The sequence below is a fragment of the Ovis canadensis genome, chromosome 22 (genome assembly GCF_042477335.2).
Source record: "Ovis canadensis isolate MfBH-ARS-UI-01 breed Bighorn chromosome 22, ARS-UI_OviCan_v2, whole genome shotgun sequence".
Lineage (NCBI taxonomy): Eukaryota > Metazoa > Chordata > Mammalia > Artiodactyla > Bovidae > Ovis > Ovis canadensis.
In genome coordinates, this window is record NC_091266.1 from 26,511,807 (window position 1) to 26,527,122 (window position 15,316).

Here is a 15,316-nt window from a genome sequence, read left to right on the forward strand (position 1 = left end):
AATAGGAAAAGGATGTTAAAGAGTCTGAGAGACCATCTGTAGCAATCCCCTTTGATTATAACATTTTATTAAAACATTTGATAACATTTTATTAAATGCCCAACAAATAACATTTTTAAAAGGAAAATTAAGGAAACAATGTCATTGTTTTTTCATTCTTGTATGTGTTTGGGGGGAAGATGTATGCATTTCCTATTGTGGCTAATAAATTACCATGAACTGGGTGGCTTAAAATCATACTCATTTATTATCTTACAGTTCTAGAGGTTAGAAGCCTGAAATGGGTTTCACTGGCCTGAAATGAAGGTATTGGCACATCCAAATCCCTTCTGGAGGCCCTAGGAGACAATTCTTTTGGTACCTTTTCCACATTCTAGAGGCTGCCTGTATTTCCTGGTGGGAACCCTAAATCCACAGAAAAGACAAGTCCCCAAGGAATTCACAGAAATAGTGAACAAGGCTTTGGATTTCTATAGGAAATTATTACTGAAATTCTATAAGAACTGGTGAGTAAGGTCTGTATCAGGAGCAGGCATGAGCATTACACAGAAGCCATCTTCACAATCTATCACTAAAACAAGAGGTTTATTAACAGAAACACGACTCAAAGTGCTTGTGTTTGAGGAAGGAGGCTCTAAAGGTACTAAAATAAGTCTACCCACTGCCAACTCCCCCAGGTCAGAAATATGAAAATCAAATAGTTATTGGATAAGTGTCAATTTTTGATTAGGTAACTCTTCCCCAATATTGTTATACATCATCTGTACCCAGAAAGCAGAGCTCTTTAAGGCAAAATAAATCTCTGGATTATGCAATGTGTTTGTGTGATATGTGTTTGACAAGCTTCAAAGATCACATGTACTTATTGTGTTTAACAACCTAACAATCATCTCGCTCTCCCATCTTTCCCAACTCTGGAAGACATCTCTGCCCTTTGGGGAGTTCAGTAAAACTAAAATGTGGGACAGCCTGGACGTCTGCAGAGAAAAGCAAGCAGTGAATCCAGGAAAAGAGATGCTCTCTGGTATTGAAAATACTATCGCCGAATTTACAAATGAGTATCTCCAGGCATTACCAAGAAGTCTTTAAATTGACAGCTGAATTTTAGGAGCTTGTTACTCCCATGTAAATGACTGACAGAACCTCAGTCATTCACTGTCCTTATTTAGAATTCCCTGAGTGCCCAGGGAATGTCTCTCATGTACCCTAAATCAGGCCACACCTTAGCTCAGGCCATTCACTACTACTATAAGTGCCCCCGTCTAGGTCCTTGATAACCACTGTCTACACACCACCACAGGATCCACCCACTTGGGGACCATCCTGAAACCAATGTCTCCATTCTCCTGAGGCTGCCAGAACGGGGACTGCATAGGGGCTAAGAGCCTCCACCCTGCAGCACGCCCCAGCCTGAACTTCCCACCCTCAGTCGGTGTCCATAGCTCTGGATCTTGCCCCCAGTCAGACCCAGACACGTCTACTTTGGAGCCAGTGCTTAAGGGAGTAAGCCTTCTCTGTTATTGCCCTGGATATCAACTCTTTCACCCAGGCCACTTCCTGAACTCCAGTACCACCCTTGACTTTCTGTGATCTAATTTCAACTTTTCCTCTCCTACCTAAAGTCCATCTTTTATCTCTTGCAGCCTGGGCTGTGAAGACTAATTCAAATAAATTAGGTATATACATGAGGGTGTTACATGATTCTCAATTGTGGGGAAGAGAAAGGAGGAAGATTTTGCCCCGAAGGCAAAAAAAAAAAAAGTTGGGTTTGGCAATCTCTGGAGTTAATTTCGTTTTTCATAACTGCAGCGTGCTACTGACATCTAGTGGATAGGTGCAAGATTGCTGCTTAAACATCCTAAAATGCACTGCACAGCTTCCCACAACCCAAATGTCAATAGCATCAAGGTTGAGAAACTCCGGCTTAGATCTGTACCTTGGAAGAGTTTCTAAGTTTTCAGTTTCCCAAGCAGACTTTCTATTAGTTGCCATTTTTCATGTTCTAGTTCTCTTTTTCTCCAGTTGCTGTGTTTTACAGGTTGATAAGAATTCAGAAGACAATACACTGCTAATTTTCCCATGAATTTACCCAATCTGACAAGTTATGAAAAAAATACTGATATTCAAATTCCACCTAATAAATTCAGCATGTTCAACACCTACTCAACAGCTGGGTCTTTTCTTCTTCTCAATCCTGATCATGCATATTCCTTTAAACTTTTTACAGATCGTTTTAGTCTTTCTGAATCTGAAATCCTAAACAATATAAGCTGATAATCAGGATTTTTTTCCTCTTTTGATTTTTATCACTTACTGTTTAGTTGCTGTTCATTCAAACCTTGGTAACCAAAGACTATCTCTCGGCCCAGCTACAGCGAAAAGAAAGGAAAGAAATAGGAACAAGGAAGAAAAAAACACCATCAACACACTGGAAATTTTTTCAAACAGAGCTCTATTAAATATTGTAAATCTTCACGAAGGAGGAAATTCTGGGCATATCTTTGTACCTCCAAATAAGCCATTCAGTACTTTTTCTAAAATGTGGTTTCCCACTTAAAGGTTACCATAGCCTACAGACCCACCACATCCACATTACCTCCCCAACCTCATTTCTTAGGACTTCTTCCCTGCCCTCTCCACTCCAACGATGCCATCTGTGCATGCCAAGTATGCTTCCATCCCTAGGCCTTTGCAGTTACTGTTCCCCCAGTCTGGAAGGCTCTTCCCTGACCCCATATCCACAGTGCTCACTTCTTCCCCCACCTCAAACCCTTCCTCCCCAATATATTTATAACAGCAAAACACCAACCCTCTCTCTGCTTTTTCTCCATAGCACAATCTGACATAAAATATTCTGTTATTTACCTTCACCTCTCACACTAGAAATTAACTCCAAACAAACAAGTGTAACAAAATCACAAATGCACAGCGAACTGCAGTTCTGGACCTACACTGTTAGTTAGCCACGCTTAACTTAATTCTGAAGGAGCAAGAACTGGCTTTAGGTATAAGGCCCCTTTTCTTGCAAAGCCAAAGTCAGCATTATTTAAACTAATAGACACCTAGCAAAAACTGTACATTGTTGTCCATTCATTTGAAAAACAAAGTGCCTAGCACGGCATTTTGCCAAGGCATAAAAGTGATAAACTTGTGCCTTTTAAACTCTGTGAGGATGAACACTTTTCTCAAAGTTTGAGAATTATCTCCACCCTGTGCATAATCGGGAATAAAATGCATCAGACAGTGTGAGGGGGGAGGAGGGGGGAGGGCTTGTCCCTTGTTTGATTTATTCCAGGCTATACTGACAGGGCCTTGAACAATGTCTAGCTCTTAGCAGTCGTTTAATAAAACCTACTGAGGGGCCTTCCCTGCTAGTCCAGTGGCTAAGACTCTGCACTCCTAACGCAGAGGACCTGGGTTCAATCCTTGGTAAGGGAACTCAATCCCACATGCTGAAACTGAGAGTTTGCATCCTGCAGCTGAAGATCCTAAATGCTGCAACTAAGACCCAGTGCAGCCAAAAAAAAAAAAAAAAAACGTGTTGAAAGAAGGAGTGACTGAATTTGAAGGGGGCAAAGTGTATGGGCATTTGATATTTTCTGCTTAGGTTCCAAACCACCCCATCTCTGTGGGTGTGTGTGTGTTAGTCGCTCAGTCCTGGCTGACTCTTTGTGACCCCATGGACTATAGCCATAGCCGCCAGGCTCCTCTGTCCATGGGGATTCTCCAGGCAAGAATACTGCAGTGAGTTGCCATTCCCTTCGCCTGGGGATCCTCCCTACCCAGGAATCGAACCCAGGTCTCCTGTATTGAAGCCAGATTCTTTACCATCTAAGCTACCAGGGGAAGCCAACCCCATCATAAAGATGGGACCTTACTATAGATTATTATAATAGTATTATAGGACCTTATTATAGGAAGCTCAGTTGTCAAGGGCATGGAAGGGAAGGGAATTTTCATAGAATTGTGGGTGGGGTGTGAAAACCTCTTTGCAAAGCGAACCTGGAATAGCTACCAAAATTTTGAATATATACACGTTTTGGCCCCCAAATTTCTCTAGGTTTACCCAGTGAAAATCACGGCACAAGTGCACGGCATTGCACTTGTGTTTGTTGAGTCAAGAGTTGAGTTTTAGCCTAGGATGCACAAAGCTATAAAGCGCATCGGGTGCCACCCAACAAAAATAACGCTGAAATATCTCTAGTCATCTTAGCTAAGGGGAAAAAAAAAAATCCAACAAATAACAACCACCCCGCAAAAAGCTAAGGCACGTGGACTCAAAAAGGCAGCTGAGCAGCCAAGACCAAGGTCTTAAGGCCCAGCTGCAAATTCCACCCAGATGTCCCCGCGCTGCGCAAACCTCTCACAGCGGTTCCTCAGCCCGGCCGGGGGGCGCCCCCACTCAGCTCTTCCAGAAGTTTCTGTTTCCCGGAGCTGGACTCCGCCTAGTCGGGGATCAGATTCACTTTCTAGTTTCCCTTTCCCGCTCCCGTCCGCCCTTTAACAAAGACGGCCGCCCCCGTGCGCGGGCCTCGCGCTGCGGTCACCTCGCCCGCGCGCCCGCGCGCCCACGCCCACGCCCGCGCGCCGCCGCTCAGCCGCAAAGGAGCGGAGGGCGAGGAGAAAGCCCGAAGGGACCTGCACCTCCCGGAACCGCAGCAGAGCCCTGCCGCCATGAGGTAAGGGCCTCTCCCCGCCCCCTCCCCAACTCCCTGTGGCCTTTGATTTACACGCCTTTCTCTCGTGTTCCGTTTGCAGGGCAGCGCTGCGGCCCTTGAGCCGAGCCCCAGAGCGCGGCCGCCGGGCGTCGGCTTTGGGGGCGCTCCCCGCCTGGGAGCCCGGTCCGGGTCCGGGGCGGCTGAAGGTGGGCCTGCCGGGGAGGGTGGCCGAGTGGACCCTTCCGGCACGTCCCAGGCACCCGCGATCGGACTCTCGGGCCGAGTCGGGGGGCGGGGGGCCAGGGGCGATGCGCCCCGGGGACTTGTCACTTCCCTGCGGCTCCGGTCGCCGCCGCCCCCGGGCCGGTGCGGGAGCTTCTGCGGTGCAGGTCCCCGCAGGCCGCAGCCCCCGCGTCACACGCGTCCGCTTCTGCCATTTTGCCTTTTTGATTCTTGGGTCTGACTTCTCCCCCCTCCTTTGTACCGTGGACACATTGTTCCGGCTCCACCCCATCCCCCGTTTTGTGGGGCTTGCTTTCTCCGTTTCCGAGACTGGCCTGTGGTGGGGGTCCTTGGCTGACCCCTTTTCATCTGGTCCCCTACCCTGCACGGGGATGGTGAACGGTCTGCATTTAGGAAGCTGAGGCCTGAGGAGGTTCAGATGGTGGGCTCTGCAGGCCTTACAGCCTTTTGTTCTAAATCCTGACTCGGACCACCTACTAGTTGGGTAACCCAAAGCAAAGTTTCTTCAACTCGGTGTTTCTTGTCTGTAAAAAGTGATGGCATCCATCTCTTAGGACTGTGGAAACGGTTGTTGCTGAATGCCCAGCTCATATATTTGCAGATGTTGACTTTTGTTACGTTGAAAAATGTTTAATAAATGCCTTACTTCTACCCTTTGTAAGAAAGGAGGGATGTGGGAGGTATAGGGAGGAAAAGGCCATTGGTGCCCTGCCAGTGTCTGGTGGATGGGTAGAAGAGGGGTGAACCCCACTGGGCACTAACTGTCTACCAAGGAAAAGGAAATACTGCTCCTCCCTGGCAAAAAAACAAACACCATAAAACAACTCCCCACCACACACACACAAAATTGCCTAAAGATAAATGTTGCTTCTTCAGACACAATAGCCTCTCTCCCCAGCTTCCCAGAGACAAAGTTAAAAAAGTAAGTAGAGTTGAAAAAGTAAAATTTGTCATAGTGCCCGGTTGTGCATAAATTCCAGAGTGTAGGCAAGGCACTTCCATGGCTGACTGAATGTCCCCTGGAGATCTCAGCCACATGACAAGCCCTGGGCAGCCCTCCCTCCTCATCCGCCTTGGGCAGAGGCAGATGTTCATTTCACTCTGGATGGGCAGAGGCTGGTAAGCCCATATTGTGGATCTGAGCAGGCTATTAAGGGTGTGGCATGTCTTGCCTATGATTTTGGTGCATTTACACCAGAGAAAGGAACCACCAAGGGACAGTCATACCATGTTTCCCAGTCAGGACCTTAGGACCTTAGTCCAAAACCTACTTTCAAAATGTAAACAGAGAGCCAGACAGCATGCCAAGATGGAAAAACAAATAGGATAGGGAAGACTGAAATGGCAGAAAGTTTGGAACCAGTAGCAGGATGGAAAAAACTAGCAGGAATTCCCTCATCAGAAATTCAGGGGCTTTTTTTTTTTAATGCTAGGCTCATGCCTCTGGGTTGAAAATGCCAGGAGGTACCAGTATATAACTGCATTCATTCATTCACTCTGCACGTATTTATTATTGAGCTCCTCTTATATACTGAAATCATAGATTCTGGGGACACACGGGTGAAAAAAATCAAACCAGAACAAAGTCCCTATTCTCATTTAAATGGGGGAAATAGACAACCAAAAATAGGTGGGTAAATAACCAAAAATGAGTGAATAAATAACATAGTTCAGAAGGTGGTAAGAGCTATAAGGAAAATAAAATAGTGTAGTGGGCTAAGAGAGTGACAAAGAATAGGGGGGATGATTTTAGATACCTTTACCACAGATGGCCTCTTGGATAGGGAATTTTTGAGCCAAGTTAAAGGAAGGAGCTAGTCATACAAGGATTTGGGAACAGAGCTTTTCAAGTAGAGTAAAAACAAGCGTAAAAGTCTTTGAACTTGATATGTTCAAGTTAGGCAGAAGGTCAGTATGTCTAAAAGACGATAAAGAGGAGGAAAGGAGAGAATGTTGGTGGGTACACAGGTCCAGCATCTTTAGAGGCTTTTAAGACATGGCAGAGGCTAGATTAAGGGTGTTTCGAAGCTAGTGGAAGATTTTAAATCAAAAGACTGACATAAGCTGGTTTGCATTTTCAGAAGTTTACTAATATTATATGGGGACTAAGAGTAAAAACTGGGAGACCAGATTTTTAAAGGAAATAGTCTTTTAGACTAGCAAAATTGCAGTGGAAATGGGGGGAAAGAAAGTGGATGGATTTGATATATCTGGGTGGTAGAATTAACAGTTTCCCATTGGATTAGATGAGGGGTTGAGAGAAGAGGAATCAAGAGATTACTTCTAGGTTATTTGGCCTGTGGGACTAAGAGGTACCAAAAAAAGGTGGGGAAAACTAAGGTATGAACAGATTCAAGGAACCCAGATTTCTGTAATGAATATATTTACTTGAGATCCCAACTGAACTTCTAATTGAAGATTTAAACTAAAAACTAGAAGTCTGGAATTCAGGAGGAAGCAGAGAGAGAGGACATACCTTGGGAAATCATCAGCATGTACTATATCTTTTAACTGATTTATGGGAAAAAAAGGTTTTAATTTCCTTACATTAATAATGATGATAATTATATCTTTGATAACTAAGATTTTTAATCTTTCTTCAGATCAGTTTTCACACATTTCTACTCAGATCCTTTATTGTTTGAAATAATCAATCCTCTCTGTCACTCCACAGCGTGTCCTAGTGAGCTCCATCTCAAAATAACTCCAACAATGTAGAATGCTGTGACTTCAGATTGAGGGCTTATGTTTGAAACCATTGTTTTCTTATCCCCAGACTTTTAACTATCTGGCATGTCTTTCTCAATGAGCAGTTACACAACCTCTACCCTCTCTTTAAGCTGCTCTAAAATCTCTGTGTTTTTCTTTTAAGTCCTTCCCAGGCAAAGTGAACTTTACATACATTAGACATAGCCTGTATTTTAAAGCAAATCATTCTTTAACGATAACTCCAATTTTTATATGAAAGATGTCGTATAGCATTATGGTTAAAAGGCATAAGCTTTTGTTTGAATTAGTCAGAAGTAACTTTGAATCTGTGCTTGGCCACTTTATAGTATATAGCCTTGGATATGTAATTTAAACTCTCTTTCCCAGTCCTCATTTATAAAATTGTAAAAATAATAAGATGTTATAAAAGTAAATATAATTTGTGTAAATTGCTTGGCACTCTGCCTGGCTTGGGTAGTGTGGCAAGTGAATGGTTTGGGGGAATGTTTTGGGTTTATTCGTTTTTTTTTTTTTTTTTGAGCTCTCATCTGATTCTGAAAGTATGTGTTACATGTGTAACATTTGTACTATTGAGTTGAATCTGTAGTGAACCTAGGTCATATGCATAAAGTTTTCTTCTCAGGTATATCCCTGTTTGCCATTTAATTTATCTCTTCACCTTAAATAAAACGGGGAAAATTTCAAGTTAAAGGAGAAGTCTAACCTATTGAGCTTAAGGTTTTCTTATACGTTAAGCTCCATAGGCCCAGTGTCTTCAACCGTCCTGTCACACACAGTAACCACTAGTCATATAATATTTAAATTAACTAAAAGTAGATAAAATATAAAATTTAGTTCATAGTTGTACTAGCCACCATTTCAAGTGATCAGTGGTCATATGTGGCTAGTGGCTACCATACTGTATAGCACAGATAAGAACATTTCCATCTTGGCAGGAAGTTCTGTTGGAAAGCTCTGGTCTAGAACCTGCAATCGCTAAAATGTAGGACCTGTATATATGTGTTTATATGTATACATAGATGATAAAAGAAAGAGGATAAATAAGAAAAAATTATAAAGTTAATAATATAAGTGAACATGTCTACTAAATATCTAAATATATTATTAAGTAAGCTATTAATGTTTAAACTTAGTATTTATAAAAATCGGGAAACATTTCATTAAGTATACTATTAGGTTATAAATATGAAGTGGTTTTATTTTTCTGATCACTACTACTAATTCTGTTAATTAATCCAATTCTCTAACCCTTTGGCCACTTTTGGCTATTAGGACAGCTTCTTTCCAGTTCCTGAAACTCAGCCCAATCCATTTGAAAGCCTCAATCTCACTTTGATTTAAAGCCCGCTCCCCTTCCTCCCCAGCTCCCAGAAAATATTGATAAAAGTGCCATGGAGAACAGGAAAATGTGACAGACTCGACTTTAGGATGGCAGGCAAGGTGGAGGTGCAGTTTAGCCTATGGTGGTCAGGGGTCAGCTTCTTTGAAGAGCTGAGATTTAAGCCAAGGCCAGAATTGTGAGAATAAGTAAGTCCTCTACTTTCCCAGGGCTTCCCTGGTGACCCAGATGGTAAGGAATCCGCCTGCAGTGCAGGAGGCCTGAGTTCGATCCCTGGGTTGAGAAGATCGCTTGGAGGAGGGCATGGCAACCCACTCCAGTATTCTTAGCTGGAGAACCCCCATGATAAAGGAGTCTGGCGGGCTACAAGTCCATAGGGTCACAAAGAGGTGGACACCTCTGAGCAACTAAGCACAGAACTCCTAGGAAAAGTTCACAGAGTGAGAGAATAAAAAGTGTATTAAAGTAAACCACCACATAATCCCATTACTCTGATTTTTTTCTTAACGCTTATTAAAATCTGGAATTACGTTGTCCATTGATTTGTTTACATGTTTATTTTCTGTCAACCCCTATTGTTCCTTCCTCTCCTGTAATGGAATTACCATGAAGAAAAGGCCTTTTTCTATCTTGCTCATTACTGTATCGACTACAGCTAGCATATTGCCTGGCATGTATGACATGAGGTGATCAGTAAATGTTTCTTGATAGAAATATTACTATAGTTCTCATAAACATTTATACAAATATGCATACGTACATATAAGAGAAAGAGTCCTGTGTGCAGCAGAAAGGGAAATAAATACACACATACTGTTCATCCAATAATTAGAACATTTCCTTCTTGGAGAGAAGCCTTAAGCAGCTTTGTTCTGTAAATTTCTTGTGACCCTTAATTATGCCCAATACTAGATTTAGAAAGTCTTTACTGACTGCCTCACCACTACCATAAGCAAAACAAACAAAATTAGGTATATCAATCAGGAATTTGTCAGCTTCAGACAGGAGAAATCCAGTTCATACTCGCTTAAGAAAAGAGAGATTATTTCCTTAAAAAGGTAGTAGTACAGGGATTGACAGGGTGATCCGGGCAATACCTGGTTTCAGGAATTTAGTAAGCATCACAAGCAATCTGTCTTTATTCCTAAGCTCTGCTTTTGTCTGTGTTTGAGTCTCTCTCAGGCAGGCTGTCCCCAAGGATTTGGAAAGATGGCCACCAGCAACTCCAGCTTATATGCTACCAGCTTAAAATTTTTGGAAGAGAGAGAGTTCCAGCAAAGCCCCATTTCAGCAAAATTATGTTTTAATTGAATAAATCTGAATAAATCACTGAGGCCAGGGAATGGCTGGAATATTGCTGCCTTCACACGCTGGAGGAAGTGTAGGCAGCGTGTCTCAAATCACATGGATTGAGATGAGGGGGAGATGGTGCTCCGCCAAATGAAAGCCACAGATGTCTACAACACTGGACTATGTGCCTTTCCCGAGTCACTTCCATGCCACTGTATTGGAATGCTGATTTATAATTGGCTGTGTACTTATAAGCTCTGTATAAGTAGGCCTGTGTCTTATTCACAGTTACACCTCCAGGGTTATTCAGAAGATCTTGCACATAGAAGCCTACCGGTAATGAGTAGATATTTCCTAACCCCTCCTTCCTCTTCATCTTCCTGGTTTCAGAGATGAAACTAGGCCCTGAAGAAATTACACTATGCTTCACAAAGGGAGTTTAACAACTATTTGTGACATGAACTGTAAGGGCAGTAATAGGTGACAGTCTTTGTTGTTGCCCACAACCCTAAAGGTCAAAAGGATGTGGCGCTTAACACTAAAACCTGCTAAGCCTCCTTTTGCCTTTGCCGCGTTTTCTCTAAACCTTTGTTATTTCTCAAACGTATACTTCTTCCCATCTCTTGGTGTACCTGTTCCTATCTGACTCTGCTTTTTTTCTGTGTGGAGTTTTCTCTGCAAAAATTATGTATTCATGTGGCTTCTCTCTCTCCTTCAGTCTTTTTCTTATTTTTCACTTTCTCTTTTCCTTCACTATTCATAATACAGAAATGAAATTTTTATGTTATTTGTTGTGTATATATCTATTATTCTTAATTTTCAAAGCTAGTAAATAAAAGAATTTAAATTCCCCTCTCTAAAAACAGGTGTTCCTTGTGGGTTAGTGACTGCCTAAAGGAAATAGATACCTTGTAAAATAGAAAATGCTGTTCTCTCCAGAGTTGGTTTTGCAATAAACAGTGTGAATTTAATGGAATATTTCTAGAACATACCTATACACAGAGGAAACTAGTATAAACTTACAGAAGCCTAGTGCTTTAACTGTGAAATCAAGTAGATAAAATAGGTTGTTAAGCAAAGAACTATATTTAAGATTTAAAAATTTATTATTTTCTTTATTTCTTCAGAAATTAAAAAGTGTTTTTATCTTTAACAGTGAAATTCCTAAGGACTGCTTGAAGACCATTCTTTTGGAGTTAGAATGTCACTTCACATGGAATTTACTTAAGGAAGACATTGATCTGTTTGATGTGGAAGATACTATCGGGCAACAGCTTGAATTTCTTACCACAAAATCCAGACTCACTCTTTATAACCTCTTGGCGTATGTGAAACACCTGAAGGGCCAAAATGAAGATGCGCTAAAGTGCTTGAAGCAAGCAGAAGAAATTATACAGCGAGAGCACTCAGACAAAGAAGAAGTACGAAGTCTGGTCACTTGGGGAAACTATGCCTGGGTTTATTACTACATGGATCAGCTTAAAGAAGCTCAGAAGTATGTAGACAAGATAGGGGACGTCTGCAAGAAATTGTCTAGTCCTTCTAACTACAAGTTGGAGCGTCCAGAGATTGACTGTGAGAAAGGATGGGCACTCTTGAAATTTGGAGGAAAATATTACCAAAAGGCTAAAGCCGCTTTTGAGAAGGCTCTGGAAGCAGAACCAGACAATCCAGAATTTAACATCGGCTATGCCATCACAGTGTATCGGCTGGATGATTCTGACAGAGAAGGGTCTATAAAAAGCTTTTCTCTGGGCCCCCTGAGGAAAGCTGTCACCCTGAACCCAGATAATTCCTACATTAAGGTTTTTCTTGCACTGAAACTTCAAGATGTACATGCAGAAGCTGAGGGGGAAAAGTATATTGAAGAAATCCTGGACCAGATATCAGCCCAACCTTATGTCCTTCGTTATGCAGCCAAATTCTATAGGAGAAAAAATTCCTGGGACAAAGCTCTAGAACTTTTGAAAAAGGCCTTGGAGGTGACACCAACCTCTTCTTTCTTGCATCACCAAATGGGACTTTGCTATAGGGCACAAATGATCCAAATCAAGAAGGCCACTCGCAACAGACCCAAAGGAAAGGATAAACTGAAAGTTGAGGAGCTGATTACCTCGGCGATTTCTCATTTCAAAGCAGCTGTGGAGCGAGACTCGATGTTTGCATTTGCCTACACGGACCTGGCCAACATGTATGCTGAGGGCGGCCAGTATAGCAATGCTGAAGACATTTTCCAGAAAGCTCTTCGTCTGGAGAACATAACTGATGATCACAAACATCAGATCCACTACCACTATGGCCGCTTTCAGGAGTTTCACCGTAAATCAGAAAATACTGCCATCCACCATTATTTAGAAGCCTTAAAGGTCAAAGACAGGTCGTCTCTGCGTCCTAAACTGACAAGTGCTCTGAAGAAATTGGCTACTAAGAGACTTGGGCACAGTGCCTCAGATGTGCAGAGTTTAAGTGCCCTAGGGTTTGTTTACAAGCTAGAGGGAGAAAAGAGGCGAGCAGCTGAGTACTATGAGAGGGCCCAAAAGATAGATCCAGAAAATGCAGAATTTCTTACTGCTCTCTGTGAGCTTCGACTTTCCATTTAAGTCACACTCTAGGAAATTAGTTCTAAGCTTTTCTCTCCTTTTTGGGTTCTTATATTTTTGTTTATTGCTTTAATCCATTGTTCATTTATACCTAACTTTTATTGAATGGTTACTGTGTACCTGGCATCATGCTAAATACTTTATATACATTATGATGAATCTTTTTTTTTTTTTAAATTTTCCATTGAGAAACAGCAAATTTTCAGCTGTTGTAGCTTTTAAAAATCATATGGTCATTATGACTTTCTATCCTTTATCTGCGCTATTTATAATAATTTCTGATTAAGTTTTATCAAATTTTGCATATTATTTATGCCTTAAGTTTAATCCTACACAAGCTTTTGACACCTAAGTCATGAGCACTCTTTCAGGAGTGCAAAATTATATCAGTTAAGCACTTAACTTGTAGCTTGCAAAGATGGAAACTTCCAAGTTACAGATGTTCTGACTTTGATGAGGATATTTAACCATAAGCCTGATAGTTATCTAAAGAATCCTCTGTGTTGGAAGAAAAAAGTTTATAATAATAAGTTTGTCATCCCTGATGACTTCAATAAAAGGAGGAAAAGTTAGAACATAAGAGGAAATATCTTCCCAAATACAGAACTTCAGGGACTCATGAGAAATCCAAAGTATTAACTCCCAGAATGTTCATCAAGTGGCTAGAAATAGTGATGAGAAAAAAACAAGGATGGGAAAATCATTAGTCTCAGTTTTCTCTAGTTGTTTTAACTGGAAGAATAAACCTAAAGCTAATTAGATGGAACTAATTTAATTCCTTCCCATTAAAATTGCAGTATTTTTAGGGTAAAATCATTGAGATTAAAAAGCAGACCAATTGAAAATTTGGGAGAAATAATAAACAAATGGATAAAATAGATACCCCTAACCTGTTTCCCTAGATTACCAAGATTTCAGTGATTTAGTTTTGGGTCTGAACTGGGTCATTTCTGGCCTTTGGTTAGCTGTTTTAGTATTCCAGAGTTACTTCTGTGAAGCTTTTCCTTTTGTCTGAAGTTTTCAGATTGACATGTTTTCCTGTAGATCCTCTAGAAACAGTTAAACCCTGTTTTCAGTTTTAATATTCACCTTGAAGGGTCACTGCTTAAGGGCTCTTATCCCAGAGGACTTTTAAAATTGAGATGTTGCTAAAAGTATGCAGTTATATTTACCACCACAGTATTAGTGGGAAAATGTGCCATATGATTTAATTCTCTGTACCTCCAATGAAGCTCTTAAAACTACTGTATATATGTGTGTTTTTCACTTTTTCTTACTATGTTTATTTTTTAAATTTCTATTATGGTTTTCATTATTATGAAAGTAATAAATGCTCATTGTAAAATTTCACAAAATACAGAAGTATAAGAATTTAAAAATAAGAGCACTGCCTTCACCCTATCCCAATTCCACATGCCCAAGGTAAACTGTTAATAATCTGATATGTATCCCTCCAGATATTTTTTCTATGCATATTCAAACACACCTAAATACTTCAGTGTATCTCATAAATTAAATTTTGTAATGTTTGTTTTACTTATGTCCCTGCTGTTTTTGTTTATTTTTCTGTTTTCATTTGTTTATTCAAGAAGGAAGAATAGGCAAGGAATGATTTTATGTATTTCAATAATTTAGGACTGAAGTCCTAACCTATCAGTGGAAATATTTGGCCTGTTTTGTAGCAAATGTTTTATTTTGCAGTAAGTCAGTTTTCCCATTGAGAATAATACTATGATTAAGGCTGTGTTCCCAAGTAGAGACTTCACAGTCAATAAAATTACAGTTGTGATATCAAAACAAAGATACAACTATAAACCTCTATATTTAAACATTAGACTTTTAGGTCTATTAAGTGACTTTAAAATCCACTAGATACAAAAATTTTGAAATATATAATATATACACTTTTACTAAGTGTTAAATCAGTATAAAATCATATGAAAATACAACTCTATTAATCAAATTAATTAACTTTAAATTTTGTCAATAATTGTGCTTGCCTACTGAAAATTTATAAGTATTTAGAGATACTTTCATAGACTCTTTTAAAAAAAGACCTCAAACTTCACCTTTATTAATTAACCATCAAATTTTGAATACTGAATTATCTTCCTAAATGATAATTTAATCTTCAGATAGTCCTTATTCTTTGAAATTTGTTTCTTCCATTTAACAGAAGACGTCTAGCCTGTAGTCTACACATTTTGGTCTATAGGGACCTCAGAGATCTAAGCCTTCCTAGAGATCACATTTTGCATCAGTTAAAACTCTTGATTGCAAATCAGAAAACTCAGCTAAAATGACCTAAGCAAAAATGAGAATATAGTGGCCAATTTAATAGTCCAGGGAGAGCACTAACTTCAGATAAATTTGAAGAGACAAATAAATCACCAAATACATAATGGCTATTGTTGGAAGTCAATGCTGAATAGCCAAAAACCAAATGTCTGCTACAT

General features: G+C 40.5%; 1 protein-coding gene and 1 long non-coding RNA gene across 2 annotated transcripts in view; one reads left to right on the forward strand and one right to left on the reverse strand.

Annotated features, from left to right (window-relative positions):
• The window catches only part of LOC138427865 (uncharacterized), an 83,564-nt gene extending 78,962 nt beyond the window's left edge, over positions 1–4,602 (reverse strand). The window contains exons 1-2 of the long non-coding RNA XR_011252203.1: positions 4,361–4,602; positions 2,315–2,369 (exon numbers count right to left, since the gene is read on the reverse strand). This is a non-coding gene — a long non-coding RNA (uncharacterized lncRNA). The remainder of the gene's footprint in view (positions 1–2,314; positions 2,370–4,360) is intronic.
• On the forward strand, positions 4,265–14,396 carry IFIT5 (interferon induced protein with tetratricopeptide repeats 5). Its single transcript, XM_069567971.1, has 2 exons — positions 4,265–4,679; positions 11,417–14,396. Exons 1-2 carry the CDS (start codon positions 4,675–4,677, stop codon positions 12,858–12,860), a joined length of 1,449 nt encoding a protein of 482 aa, XP_069424072.1. The 5' UTR covers positions 4,265–4,674; the 3' UTR covers positions 12,861–14,396.
• Positions 14,397–15,316: the final 920 nt, after the last annotated feature.